The following is a 15,200-nucleotide window of genomic DNA, read 5'->3' as shown; positions in this document are numbered from 1 at the left end:
TCACGATGTGACTGTGTTGTTCCTACCCTTAAAGTCCAGCTTGGTCCCCTTCCCAAACAGGATCTCCCCACAGGTGGCCACAGCACAGTAGTAAGTCCCAGCATCAGAGAGGCTGAGGATCCTCTTGGGGAAGTTGTAGACACAGCTCTGTGTGGGAGACACAGTCCCAGAGCTCCTCTGGCACTCATCACTCCTGTGTCCATGGGTGTGAATGATTCCTGGAGGGGACTCTCCTGATCCCGGTGTGAACCAGTGCACACTGTGTTCTCCTGCACAGGTCTCAGTGTGTACTGTACACTGCAGAGTCACAGAGTCTCCTGGCTGCACTGACTCAGACTCGGGCTGCTGCAGCACTACTGTCCTGCTCTGGGACTCTGGCCCTGTCAAAAGTTAGCACTCATTACACTCAATACAGAATTGTCCTTTGGATTCCACTGTGTAAGGTTTACATATAAATGCAGTATGGCTTTGTATTTTTGTAGTTTATACAGAGAGCTGAAGATGACTCCACCGATTATAATATAAAGTGCAGCATGTTTTTGCACATATATGTGATTCAGATGCAGTTTGTGCACTAGAAATGATCACGTCGATCAGCAATGTTATGTTAAAACCACTATTGATTAACTACATGCATTTTACTATCCTAGAAACTAAAACCATTGTATTAAATACATTTTTAAAATTTTATTCAAATGAAGCAATTCATTTTTAATGCTTCAATGTTTTCCACTAGAGCAGAAATGGTTAATATCTCTACAAAAGATGACAGGGACACACTGCACACACTGAAACTTAATAAGATAAACAAGAAAAAAATTAAATTTCTTCAATCAGTTTTGAATGCTTTCTTTTTTTATTCAAAAAATGTAAAAGCTATTAACAAAGCTTCAACATCTTCGTCACTAGGGCAATTTCAGTGAATGCATTTTGAGTGATTGATTTCTTGTTCAAAGAAACAATGGGCTACAGCTGATGCACCAGCAAAGAACAATGTGGAGAACCAACACGACCCGACCGGACCCGGGTAGATTTTATATTTCAACTCTTTTCTTTTAATTTTTTCATATTTTCTCATTGTGACGTTTTAGGGATTCATAGCTGAAAGATAGATGAGTGTTTGAATATTCCAAATCTGCGTTTATCTCATTTTTGACCAAAATCGAATCAAACACAGTTTTTGTAAGTATTCTGTAAAACTGAGAACTGCACGATGTTACCCCCTTGGTCTCACATTAATAACCACACATTACAACAGTAGTATGCAGAAGAGCATCTCTGAACACAACATGTCAATCCTCTAATTGGACAGGCTACACTAGCAGAAGACATATTAAGTCTAAAAAAAGTCTAGTCAAGTGCTCACTGAGTATATAAACGTAGCCTTTAAGATGTACAGCAAATGGCAGCTCTGCTTTTGGTGAAAGCATCACCATAAACAGTTCATACTGTAAATGTCATGGCAAGGGACTTCAAAGTGTTTTTCTCGGATAAATTGAATCAATACTTAATTTTCGTAAAAGTATTGGAAAAAAGAAGCAAAACCATTGCTTCAATTTATAATGTAGAATGACAAATTACAATTTAGGCAAGTTAAGCGATGGAAAAATAAAATTCTTACTTACCCGTCACCATTAAGGTACTCCCATCTCCAAAGCTGATCTCATTGTAGCGTATAAAAGCGCAGTAGTATGTTGCTGAATCTGATGGCTCTACATGTGAGACAGTCAGGTTAAAGCTTCCGTTTGCTGTCTTAGCACTGAGCCGTGTACTGTTTTTAAACTCATTCAAAAACACAGCATCTGATTGATAGTTCAGCATCCTTGCGACAGGCTGAGGCTTCTGTCCAAGTGGTTGCTTTAACCAGCTGATTCTAGACACTCCATCATCCGGATAGAAACACGGGAGAGTCACGGTGTCTCCAAGCTGAGCTGTCACCACAGCGTTGGGCTGAACTACACTCTGCCCAAGCAGACCACCTGGAATCCAACAGAAAGCAATATTTCAACTTCACTGACAATGGGGGAAAAAACAAAGCAAAAACACCCACCAATCTCTGTGTAATCTCTGTACACTGCTTAAAATGATTGTAAAATGATTTTGGTCAAAAAGTCAGAAACAAGTAAACACTTACACAGTTTGCTGAAAAACACAAGAATAACACAGAGGGATGCCATCGCTGTATCTGAGCTCTTCTGTCCTTGAGTCTCTCCTCTGGTTGAGACCCTGTTGTACACTGCACTGTAAAACTCAAAGTGTACAGAGTAGGAGGACTTCAACTGATCATTTTCCAGTAGGAGGTCACAAGTCAGGGGCAGATATTATTGGCTGTTCAAACAGGTAATGTATTGGGTGACAAAGTTCCGCGTATGAACACTCTCAGTGCAACAAGAGAAAATGTTATTTCCAGTTTGATTATAGGTATGTGTTATTTACATACTGGAGTTGTGTGGAAGTCTCAAATTACTTTGAGAATAAACACACACTGAGCCTCAAAATCTATTGACACTTCAGGGGGTGGAGATTCATTCAGGCAAAGCAACCAGGTGATCTCTTGACCACACTATCTCTTTTCTTTGTGAAAATACACAGTGTGTGTGTGTGTGTGTGTGTGTGTGTGTGTGGTGTGTGTGTGGTGTGTGTGTGTGTGTGTGTGTGTGTGGTGTGTGTCTGTGCATGTTTCTCTGCATGTTTCTGTGTATGTGTGTGAATATATGTGTGTGAGTGTGTAGTGTGTGTCTGTGTGTATGTGTGTGTATATGTGTATATCTTTGTGGATGTTTATGCATGTGTGTGTATGTGTGTGTGCAAGTTTGTGCGTCTGTGTGTGTATGTGTGTGTAAATATGTGTGTGGGCTTGTGTGTGTAAGTATATGTGCATGTGTGTGTCTGTGCACGTTTGTGCATGTGTGTGTGTGTGTGTGTGCGTGTGTATTTGTATGTCATGCAGCACTATGGACACATGGCACAGATGAGGGAAGAGGTAGTGCGGTTGTAGTGGGAAAAAAAAAGTTTAATTTTACAACAAAGGTAAAAAGTGGAAACAGTTGTGGTAGAAAGGTATACAGAGAGGTGTGCTGCATGGTGGAAGCAAAGCCAGCGTGCTGTCATGCCCATGAGTCTGTTAGGCTTCTCTGTCTGTGAGGGGGAGGCAAGTTATGAAACTGAGTTCAAGAACTGCCTCTCTGGGAGGCAAACTGGTATCTAATACCTCTTTCACACTAAAGCAATGAATGAGGAGCCTGTGTTTGCCATTGCTGTGAATGAGGAAACCTGTGTCATTTGACCTGGGAGCACAACCCTAGTCATGACCTGAGATTTTTATGGGTGCATAAGGCACATGACTGGGCTTTGGCATGAAAGGGGGGACATGGGTTGGGCTACTATACTCAGTAAAGTTAGTTAGTTGAACTGATCCTCAATCTTCTCGTGTTTAACTTGGGCAGAAATGATGTTCTGAAGCCTAAACATAATTTCTTCAGCAGTGACATGTTCAGTTAAGATGAGTCCCAGTGCCCATGGGCCCTCCCAAGCCAGGGCCCCCTGTCCCCATGGGCCCTCCAAAACCAGGGGCCCCGGTCCCCATGGGCCCTCCCAAACCAGTGGCCCCTGTCCCCATGGGCCCTCCCAAACCAGGGGCCCCGGTGCCCATGGGCCCTCCCAAACCAGGGGCCCCAGTGCTTATGGCCCCTCCCAAACCAGGGGCCCCAGTGCTTATGGCCCCTCCCAAACCAGGGGGCCCAGTGCTTATGGCCCCTCCCAAATCAGGGGCTCCAGTGCTTATGGTCCCTCCCAAACCAGGGGCCCCACTGCCCATGGGCCCTCCCATACCAGGGGCTCCAGTGCTTATGGCCCCTCCCAAACCAGGGAGCCCAGTGCTTATGGGCCCTCCCATACCAGGGGCTCCAGTGCTTATGGCCCCTCCCAAACCAGGGGCTCCAGTGCTTATGGCCCCTCCCAAACCAAGGAGCCCAGTGCTTATGACCCCTCCCAAACCAGGGGCCCCAGTGCTTATGGCCCCTCACCGCCACTGGACATGTATGAAAGTTCACTTTGGGCTCCTGGGTCTTGAGTGAATGGTAAGGAGCCCATAGAACACAAGAGTTTAAATGGGACAAACGCATGTTTCGGTACCTCATGTGATCCCTGGCTTTTGTGTCTGAAAGTGGGCTGTCCCGGCTTGAGGAGCAGGGTGCTGAAGTTTCTCCTGGTCCTGCAGGCACTATCCGTGGTTCTGAATTTCCCTGCTGTGGAAAGGAAGAGGAGGAAGCCATATGTGTTGTTGGCACCTCCTTCATCAGATGCCTTTGAAAAACCTACTGATTTAAATAAAGAGTTTGATATGAAATATTGATTCTGTCTCACAGTTGATGGCCGAGGACAAAAAGGCCTTGCAGAGCATGTTGGCCCTAGTAGACCTACTTTGCTGGAACAGGAAGTGAGGTTTTCCAGGGTATTTCATTTCACATCCTGCTGCAGTTGCCCAGGGGTGAATTTTATAGCATTTCTGTATAAGAGTAGATCAGAGTAATGTTGATGATCCTATTCACTATAAAGGATCATGCAGGATGTCATGAGTTTGCTGGGAGAGGACTGCAGGTTCCTCTTTCCAAATTCTAAAAGACAAAACTAGGGCCTGGGCAACCCTATTACAATTGAAATTACATTTCAATTTCAATGAACAATGAACACTGGAATTAACACTGACATTGAATATACACACAGTTAGCAGTTTGTTCGGCATTTAAGACTTAATTCTTCTGCTGCTGTAGACTGTCCAGTTATAATGCGTTGTGTGTTCAGAGATAGCACTGTTGTAAAGTGTGGTTATTTTCATTACTGTCATCTTCCTGTCAGCTTGGACCTTCCTGGCCTTTCTCCACTGACCTCTCTCATTAACAATGTGTAAGTTTCAGCCCGCAGAACTAGCTGCTCACAGGATGTTTTTTGTTTTTCGCACCATTCAATGCATGCTTTTATGCATTTAGTTGCTGCCACATGATTGGCTGATTAAATATTTGCATTAAAGCGCTGATTTACAGGTCTGCCTAAAGTGATCACTGTGTGTACGTCCCTCATTTGGCAAAAACATTGCTCAGGCTGTAATTTTACACTGAAACCAGGGTGAGGTGTCAGTAGTTTCAGGATTTTGTCCATGACAAAGCACATGTGTCATCATCAGAGACCTGAGGGTCTGACCCTTGATGACATCACAATGGCCGCCATCATGGCGACTTCCTCTTTCATCTCACTCACCCTGTTTCAATGAAGCACCAGGTAGACACTAAAATAATAATCTTAATAACAGTCATTATAAAATCCATAAGGATGTCTAAGATTTACAATTACAGCAAGCAGGTCTCTTAATACTGACAATGCCCTGAAAATGGTTTTATTGTGATATTGAAAATGATATTCATCATTGCAAGCAGTATATCAGAAATATGAAGGAAGCTTAAAACATATGTCTAAAACAGCATAATCAGACCATAATAGTGTCATTCTGAAAAGTTTTGCACTGCACATGTTTTAGAAGAAAACATGTGAATGATGATGAATACAGAATATTACAGTTAAAAGCCCTCTTTAATTATAGAGGGCAATACCAATCTTTTGTCACTAGAATTTAAGCACAATTTATGCAGGAACAGATTTTTCATTATTTGTATTTTGAAATGTTGTTTGTGCAGTGTTTTAAAGCCGCTCTTTTCTAGACAGTTGAAAAATGGAAAGGTGGTCTGAGGCATGGGGGGGAGTGCCAGTGTGGTTCCAGTGCTGAGAGAGGGAGGTGTGAACACAGCTCTCTACTGCAGGTCAGTCTTCCTGTGTAGCTCTGGTCTGAGTAAAGCTGAATATATAAGGCTGTGGGTGGAAAATAAGTGAACCTCCCCTGTCACCACAACAGAACAGCCTGAAACGGACAAACGCATTGTGCTACTGATGAAAAAGAGAGCTGTGTGTAAAAGATTTCTGTCAGTTTCTATGAGCTTTTTAGAAACAAGTACATTTTTGCCTACAAACTTACCCCAATGGCTGACACACTCTTTCTTGATAGCATAGTCTCTTATAACTGCTTGTGCTGGTGCTTGTTTGAAGCATTTTTGAAGCTGTTATGCTTCAATGTATCAAATTCAATAAAGAGTACATCTGATCACAGGCAGTGTATCAGCAATAGGTATGTCCATGTGACATTTACTGCCTGCTTTTTTTACTGTCACCATTTTACTTGGGTGGCCTTTAGTCAAAAAGTTTGATTTTCACTCCAGATCATCCTAAAAAAACACAAAAATGTATTTTTGGGAGATTTTCTGAAAATAATATGAATTTAGGTCAAGAGAAGACAGTCAGCAGAAGGACTGGGGAGGATGGGCTCCCCCTTCAGTCTGGATCCATCCAAGCAACCAGAATCAAGTTCCTTGGGATGAACTCACTGGTGCCCTAGACTTCCTCTTATGGGGGTTTAGGTCAGAGTTTTTTTAAATGTGTGAATTTAAACATTTTGTTGCAGTTTCTATGAGGTAGCTAGAAGCAGGATTTATTTTTAAAGTGTCACACATATCTGGAATCAAAGTTACCTCAATGGCAGACACACTCTTTCACAATCTCATATAGAACTGGTATAAGTTAACCTGGAGTGAAAGACCCGTTGGCTTAGCTGAGAACAGTATGTGCTTGTTTATTCAGTCTAATGACTCTGACTCTGTGACATTTCTTTGTGTGTTATAGTTCAATGTATGAAATGCAATTAAGAGTATGTTCAAAAACAATGTGTTAACACTAAAATCACATGCAATTGAAATGTTTGTCATCTTATTTCTGTGTGATGGCCATTATACCAGTCTTATACCAGTAATTTTGCACATGTAGAGTAAGAGTCAAAAGACGTTATAATCATGCTCAGCTCTCTAAGGTAAATACTTTACTAAAGCCCGTTGCTTTGCCGCCGCGTGGAAGACTCAGTTTCCTCCACCCCTCGTCAGGGGGCATTTCTTAATGCAAAATACATTCGGGGTTGAGGGGTTGAGTGAAAGGGGGCCATTTTTGCCTTAGGACAAGGGGAGTATGCAGAATCTAAAGACTGCACAATGCTTAAAATGCAAGCACATCAGTTCACAATTTTAGAAGTTTTAATTTGTTTATTTGAAAAAACATTTAAGAATAAGCACCGCTCCAAGAGACTCTTTTAGTTTTTTATGGCAAATTTACAGTTTACAGATACTGCGAAGGAGGACATAAATTGTGATCATTCTTGTGACGAAGATTAATTTTGATGGAAAGCTTCATTCATGGTCTTTAAATGTCACACCTGAATAAACCGTTTCTCTCTCTTCCTCCCTCTTCTTCCTCCTCACTTTGGGTTTCTTGGTGGTGAAAGTCAAAGCAGCGTAATTCATCGCTTCATCTTTATGCTAAAAGGAAACGCATGCGACAACACATACGGTTACTCCTCATTCCGATGATCATTTTAGCAGGATATTTATGCTTTAGTTTATTAAAAATATGTAATATAATATTTGTACCTGTTCGCCCGACAAGGACACTTGGTTGTTTGATGCAGCCCCTGTTTGAGTAAAATTATTAATTAATTTATTAATTATTCATTTATTTAATTTATTCTATATTTAACCAGGATAGGCTCATTGAGATTAAGAATCACTTTTTTCACGAGCAACCTGGCCAAAATAGGCAGCAGCCAGTCAAAAGTTACTGAAACATTTGCTACAACAAATTACAATGCATGACAACAAATTACAAATAAATATAAACCACTAGAGTCTTAATATAATTGTAACTACTTTAATGATGTGTAATCAAATATGTAAGAAATATTTCCTCTCCTTTTTTTTATTATTATTATTATTATTATTATTATTATTATTATTATTGTGATTATTGTAGGGGTGGCCTGTAGCATAGTCGTTAAGGTACATGACTGGGACACGCAAGGTCGGTGGTTCGATCCCCGGTGTAGCCACAATAAGATCCTCACTGCCGTTGGGCCCTTGAGCAAGGCCCTTAACTCTGCATTGATCCAGGGAAGGATTGTCTCCTGCTTAGTCTAATCAATGGTACATCGCTCTGGATAAGAGCGTCAGCCAAATTCAATTCATGTAATGCAGTTATTATTTTAACTTACAGTATGTCATTTTATTCATAACAATAAGAGCAATTTGTTTTCATATTGAGCATCATATTCACCACAGTAGGGAGAAAAACTTTTTGGTGGTCAGAATATTCTGCACTCTCTTCATACCTTTCGCTCAAGAGCCATTTTATTTTCACAATGAGGGACTGTCACATCACAGCTGCCTCACATATCAAGTGGCTATACTTTAGTTCATGCCAGCTGGTATATATTGGGGCCCATATCAGAAGCTGAAGTTTCATAAATTCAAGTGAGATTTGGCTTTTACATTACATGTGATACTGTATGACTAGATGTGCACATACCTACAGCACAAGTAGTGTGAGACAGTAATCTGTACCGATGGAGTAGCTTTACTTGTTGTTTTGCAGAACTGTACAGGAACTGCATATAAATATTACTGCATGCTATTCACAAAATGGCCTGACAATATTGTACTCAATTTTCTTCAACTATTTTACACAAACACTTAACATACTGTATTTTCTAAATTCTCTCTTATTGAGTATTTGTAATATTGTCTATGCATCATGCATTTTGATGCAACACAAATTTCATTGTGTATAAGCTGTTAAATAATCCATATTACATATACCACACATTGATACCTTGGTCTCTTACCTTTGCGGTTCTCACAGTTTTTTCTCCTGCTCAGAGCGAGGACAATATGTAGGATCACACTCAACGCCAAAGCTCCCGCCAAGCAATAAAGAAATGCTTCATTTCCTGACGCTTTAGAAGCAAAATTGTATTTTAGAATTCTTCACAAGTAGCATTAACCTTTCAAGATTGGAGATCACAAATACCTGATTAGAATGTCCTTAAGTGAACATTGTAATGTACAGTAGATGCACAATAACTCCTTTGTCTTCAATGTCTTTTAAAAACAATGTTTCACGATGTGACTGTGTTGTTCCTACCCTTAAAGTCCAGCTTGGTCCCGTTCCCAAACAGGATCTCCCCACAGGTGGCCACAGCACAGTAGTAAGTCCCAGCATCAGAGAGTCTGAGGTTCCTCTTGGGGAAGTTGTAGACACAGCTCTGTGTGGGAGACACAGTCCCAGGGCTCCTCTGGCACTCATCACTCCTGTGTCCATGGGTGTGAATGATTCCTGGAGGGGACTCTCCTGAGCCCGGTCTGAACCAGTGCACACTGTGTTCTCCTGCACAGGTCTCAGTGTGTACTGTACACTGCAGAGTCACAGAGTCTCCTGGCTGCACTGACTCAGACTCGGGCTGATGCAGCACTACTGTCCTGCTCTGGGACTCTGGCCCTGTCAAAAGTTAGCACTCATTACAATCAATACAGAACTGTCCTTTGGATTCCACTGTGTAAGGTTTTCATAGAAATACAGTATGGCTTTGTATTATTGTATGTTATACAGACAGCTGAAGATGACTCCACCAATTATAATATAAAGTGCAGCATGTTTTTGCACATATGTGTGATTCAGATGCAGTTTGTGCACTAGAAATGATCACGTCGATCAGCAATGTTATGTTAAAACCACTATTGATTAACTACATGCATTTTACTATACTAGAAACTAAAACCATTGTATTAAATACATTTTTAAAGTTTTATTCAAATGAAGCAATTTATTCAAATTTTTAATGCTTCAATGTTTTCCACTAGAGCAGAAATGGTTAATATCTCTACAAAAGATGACAGGGACACACTGCACACACTGAAACTTAATAAGATAAACAAGAAAAAAATTAAATTTCTTCAATCAGTTTTGAATGCTTTCTTTTTTTATTCAAAAAATGTAAAAGCTATTAACAAAGCTTCAACATCTTCGTCACTAGGGCAATTTCAGTGAATGCATTTTGAGTGATTGATTCCTTGTTCAAAGAAACAATGGGCTACAGCTGATGCACCAGCAAAGAACAATGTGGAGAACCAACACGACCCGACCGGACCCGGGTAGATTTTATATTTCAACTCTTTTCTTTTAATTTTTTCATATTTTCTCATTGTGACGTTTTAGGGATTCATAGCTGAACGATAGATGAGTGTTTGAATATTCCAAATCTGCGTTTATCTCATTTTTGACCAAAATCGAATCAAACACAGTTTTTGTAAGTATTCTGTAAAACTGAGAACTGCACGATGTTACCCCCTTGGTCTCACATTAATAACCACACATTACAACAGTGGTATGCAGAAGAGCATCTCTGAACACAACATGTCAATCCTCTAAATGGACAGGCTACACTAGCAGAAGACATATTAAGTCTAAAAAAAGTCTAGTCAAGTGCTCACTGAGTATATAAACGTAGCCTTTAAGATGTACAGCATATGGCAGCTCTGCTTTTGGTGAAAGCATCACCATAAACAGTTCATACTGTAAATGTCATGGCAAGGGACTTCAAAGTGTTTCCATCCATCCATCCATTATCTGAACCCGCTTATCCTGATCAGGGTCGCAGGGGGGCTGGAGCCTATCCCAGCATACATCGGGCGAAAGGCAGGAATACACCCTGGACAGGTCGCCAGTCCATCGCAGGGCACACACACCATTCAGTCACACCATTCACTCACACACTCATACCTACGGGCAATTTAGACTCTCCAATCAGCCTAACGTGCATGTCTTTGGACTGTGGGAGGAAACCGGAGTACCCGGAGGAAACTCACGCAGACACGGGGAGAACATGCAAACTCTGCACAGAGAGGCCCCGGCCGACGGGGATTCGAACCCAGGACCTCCTTGCTGTGAGGCAGCAGTGCTACCCACTGCACCATCCGTGCCGCCACTTCAAAGTGTTTTTCTCAGATAAATTGAATCAATACTTAATTTTCGTAAAAGTATTGGAAAAAAGAAGCAAAACCATTGCTTCAATTTATAATGTAGAATGACAAATTACAATTTAGGCAAGTTAAGCGATGGAAAAATAAAATTCTTACTTACCCGTCACCATTAAGGTACTCCCATCTCCAAAGCTGATCTCATCATAGAATATAAAAGTGCAGTAGTATGTCGCTGAATCTGATGGCTCTACATGTGAGACAGTCAGGTTAAAGCTTCCGTTTGCTGTCTTAGCACTGAGACGTGTACTCTTTTTAAACTCATTCAAAAACACAGCATCTGATTGATAGTTCAGCATCCTTGCGACAGGCTGAGGCTTCTGTCCAAGTGGTTGCTTTAACCAGCTGATTCTAGACACTCCATCATCCAGATAGAAACACGGGAGAGTCACAGTGTCTCCAAGCTGAGCTGTCACCACAGCGTTGGGCTGAACTACACTCTTCCCAAGCAGACCACCTGGAATCCAACAGAAAGCGATATTTCAACTTCACTGACAATTGGGGAAAAAACAAAGCAAAAACACCCACCAATCTCTGTGTAATCTCTGTACACTACTTAAAATGATTGTAAAATGATTTTGGTCAAAAAGTCAGAAACAAGTAAACACTTACACAGTTTGCTGAAAAACACAAGAATAACACAGAGGGATGTCATCGCTGTATCTGAGCTCTTCTGTCCTTGAGTCTCTCCTCTGGTTGAGACCCTGTTGTACCCTGCACTGTAAAACTCAAAGTGGACAGAGTAGGAGCACTTGAGCTGATCATTTTCCAGTAGGAGGTCACAAGTCAGGGGCAGATATTATTGGCTGTTCAAACAGGTAATGTATTGGGTGACAAAGTTCCGCGTACGAACACTCTCAGTGCAACAAGAGAAAACGTTATTTCCAGTTTGATTATAGGTATGTGTTATTTACATACTGGAGTTGTGTGGAAGTCTCAAATTACTTTGAGAATAAACACACACTGAGCCTCAAAATCTATTGACACTTCAGGGGGTGGAGATTCATTCAGGCAAAGCAACCAGGTGATCTCTTGACCACACTATCTCTTTTCTTTGTGAAAACACACAGAGTGTGTGTGTGTGTGTGTGTGTGTGTGTGTGTGTGGTGTGTGTGTGGTGTGTGTGTGTGTGTGTGTGTGTGTGGTGTGTGTCTGTGCATGTTTCTGTGCATGTTTCTGAGTATGTGTGTGAATATATGTGTGTGTGAGTGTGTAGTGTGTGTCTGTGTGTATGTGTGTGTCTGTGTGTATGTGTGTGTATATGTGTATATCTTTGTGGATGTTTATGCATGTGTGTGTATGTGTGTGTGCAAGTTTGTGCGTCTGTGTGTGTATGTGTGTGTAAATATGTGTGTGGGCTTGTGTGTGTAAGTATATGTGCATGTGTGTGTCTGTGCACGTTTGTGCATGTGTGTGTGTGTGTGTGCGTGTGTATTTGTATGTCATGCAGCACTATGGACACGTGGCACAGATGAGGGAAGAGGTAGTGCAGTTGTAGTGGAAAAAAAATGTTTAATTTTACAACAAAGGTAAAAAGTGGAAACAGTTGTGGTAGAAAGGTATACAGAGAGGTGTGCTGCATGGTGGAAGCAGAGCCAGCGTGCTGTCATGCCCATGAGTCTGTTAGGCTTCTCTGTCTGTGAGGGGGAGGCAAGTTCTGAAACTGAGTTCAAGAACTGCCTCTCTGGGAGGCAAACTGGTATCTAATACCTCTTTCACACTAAAGCAATGAATGAGGAGCCTGTGTTTGCATTGCTGTGAATGAGGAAACCTGTGTCATTTCACCTGGGAGCACAACCCTAGTCATGACCTGAGATTTATGTGGGTGCATAAGGCACATGACTGGGCTTTGGCATGAAAGGGGGGACATGGGTTGGCTACTATACTCAGTAAAGTTAGTTAGTTGAACTGATCCTCAATCTTCTCGTGTTTAACTTGGGCAGAAATTATGTTCTGAAGCCTAAACATAATTTCTTCAGCAGTGACATGTTCAGTTAAGATGAGCCCCAGTGCCCATGGGCCCTCCCAAACCAGGGGCCCCGGTCCCCATGGGCCCTCCCAAACCAGTGTCCCCTGTCTCCATGGGCCCTCCCAAACCAGTGTCCCCTGTCCCCATGGGCCCTCCCAAACCAGGGGCCCCGGTGCCCATGGGCCCTCCCAAACCAGGGGTCCCAGTGCTTATGGCCCCTCCCAAACCAGGGCCCCAGTGCTTATGGCCCCTCCCAAACCAGGGGCTCCAGTGCTTATGGCCCCTCCCAAACCAGGGCTCCAGTGCTTATGGCCCCTCCCAAACCAGGGAGCCCAGTGCTTATGGCCCCTCCCAAACCAGGGGCCCCAGTGCTTATGACCCCTCCCATACCAGGGGCTCCAGTGCTTATGGCCCTCCCAAACCAGGGGCCCTGGTTGCGCTGCACCTATATCACCGCCACTGGACATGTATGAAAGTTCACTTTGGGCTCCTGGGTCTTGAGTGAATGGTAAGGAGCCCATAGAACACAAGAGTTTAAATGGGACAAACGCATGTTTCGGTACCTCATGTGATGTGTTGTTGGCACCTCTTTAATCAGATGCCTTTGAAAAACCTACTCATTTAAATAAAGAGTTTGATATGAAATATTGATTCTGTCTCACAGTTGATGGCCGAGTACAAAAAGGCCTTGCAGAGCATGTTGGCCCTAGTAGACCTACTTTGCTGGAACAGGAAGTGAGGTTTTCCAGGGTATTTCATTTCACATCCTGCTGCAGTTGCCAGGGGTGAATTTTATAGCAGTTCTGTATAAGAGTAGATCAGAGTAATGTTGATGATCCTATTCACTATAAAGGATCATGCAGGATGTCATGAGTTTACTGGGAGAGGACTGCAGGTTCCTCTTTCCAAATTCTAAAAGACAAAACTAGGGCCTGGGCGACCCTATTACAATTGAAATTACATTTCAATTTCAATGAACAATGAACACTGGAATTAACACTGACATTGAATATACACACAGTTAGCAGTTTGTTCGGCATTTAAGACTTAAGTCTTCTGCTGCTGTAGACTGTCCAGTTATAATGCGTTGTGTGTTCAGAGATAGCACTGTTGTAAAGTGTGGTTATTTTCATTACTGTCATCTTCCTGTCAGCTTGGACCTTCCTGGCCTTTCTCCACTGACCTCTCTCATTAACAATGTGTAAGTTTCAGCCCGCAGAACTGCTGCTCACAGGATGTTTTTTGTTTTTCGCACCATTCAATGCATGCTTTTATGCATTTAGTTGCTGCCACATGATTGGCTGATTAAATATTTGCATTAAAGCGCTGATTTACAGGTCTGCCTAAAGTGATCACTGTGTGTACGTCCCTCATTTGGCAAAAACATTGCTCAGGCTGTAATTTTACACTGAAACCAGGGTGAGGTGTCAGTAGTTTCAGGATTTTGTCCATGACAAAGCACATGTGTCATCATCAGAGACCTGAGGGTCTGACCCTTGATGACATCAAAATGGCCGCCATCATGGCGACTTCCTCTTTCATCTCACTCGCCCTGTTTCAATGAAGCACCAGGTAGACACTAAAATAATGATCTTAATAACAATCATTATAAAATCCATAAGGATGTCTAAGATTTACGATTGCAGTTGATTGCAGAGAGAGAGAGAGAGAGAGAGAGAGGAGAGAGAGAGAGAGAGAGGAGAGAGAGAGAGAGAGAGAGAGAGAGAGAGAGAGAGGGAGAGAGAGAGAGAGAGGGAGAGGAGAGAGAGAGAGAGAGAGAGAGAGAGATGCTAAACCACGGCGCAGCACAAGGGTTTTGTTTTGAGTCAATGGCCAGAGAGACAAGCAAGCAGGTCTCAGGATGTCATAAAGTTAGAAACAGTCTATAATTAATACTGACAATGCCCTGAAAATGGTTTTATTGTGATATTCATCATTGCAAGCAGTATATCAGAAATATGAAGGATGCACACAAGCTTAAAACATATGTCTAAAACAGCATAATCAGACCAAAATAGTGTCATTCTGAAGAAAACATGTGAATGATGATGAATACAGAATATTACAGTTAAAAGCCCTATTTAATTATAGAGGGCAATACCAATCTTTTGTCACTAGAATTTAAGCACAATTTATGCAGGAACAGATTTTTCATTATTTGTATTTTGAAATGTTGTTTGTGCAGTGTTTTAAAGCCGCTCTTTTCTAGACAGTTGAAAAAATGGAAAGGTGGTCTGAGGCATGAGGGGGGAGTGCCAATGTGGTTTCAGTGC

The 15,200-nt window shown here is 42.1% G+C and overlaps 2 protein-coding genes across 2 annotated transcripts; both read right to left on the bottom strand.

The window, feature by feature from the left end:
- On the bottom strand, nucleotides 1-5,226 carry LOC133123213 (uncharacterized). The gene is made up of 5 exons (XM_061233550.1): nucleotides 5,200-5,226; nucleotides 4,135-4,247; nucleotides 2,135-2,142; nucleotides 1,626-1,979; nucleotides 1-380 (listed from the first exon to the last, which is right to left on the bottom strand). The coding sequence occupies exons 1-5, from the start codon at nucleotides 5,224-5,226 to the stop codon at nucleotides 1-3; spliced, it is 882 nt and encodes a 293-aa protein (XP_061089534.1).
- Nucleotides 5,227-9,040: 3,814 nt separating this feature from the next.
- LOC133123212 (uncharacterized) lies at nucleotides 9,041-13,626 on the bottom strand. The gene is made up of 3 exons (XM_061233548.1): nucleotides 13,590-13,626; nucleotides 11,062-11,415; nucleotides 9,041-9,420 (listed from the first exon to the last, which is right to left on the bottom strand). The coding sequence occupies exons 1-3, from the start codon at nucleotides 13,624-13,626 to the stop codon at nucleotides 9,041-9,043; spliced, it is 771 nt and encodes a 256-aa protein (XP_061089532.1).
- Between the last annotated feature and the right edge of the window lie 1,574 nt (nucleotides 13,627-15,200).

The sequence above is a fragment of the Conger conger genome, chromosome 3 (assembly GCF_963514075.1).
Source record: "Conger conger chromosome 3, fConCon1.1, whole genome shotgun sequence".
Classification (NCBI taxonomy): Eukaryota; Metazoa; Chordata; class Actinopteri; order Anguilliformes; family Congridae; genus Conger; species Conger conger.
Note: the sequence above shows the minus strand (reverse complement) of the source record. Positions and strands in the feature narration are given on the sequence as shown.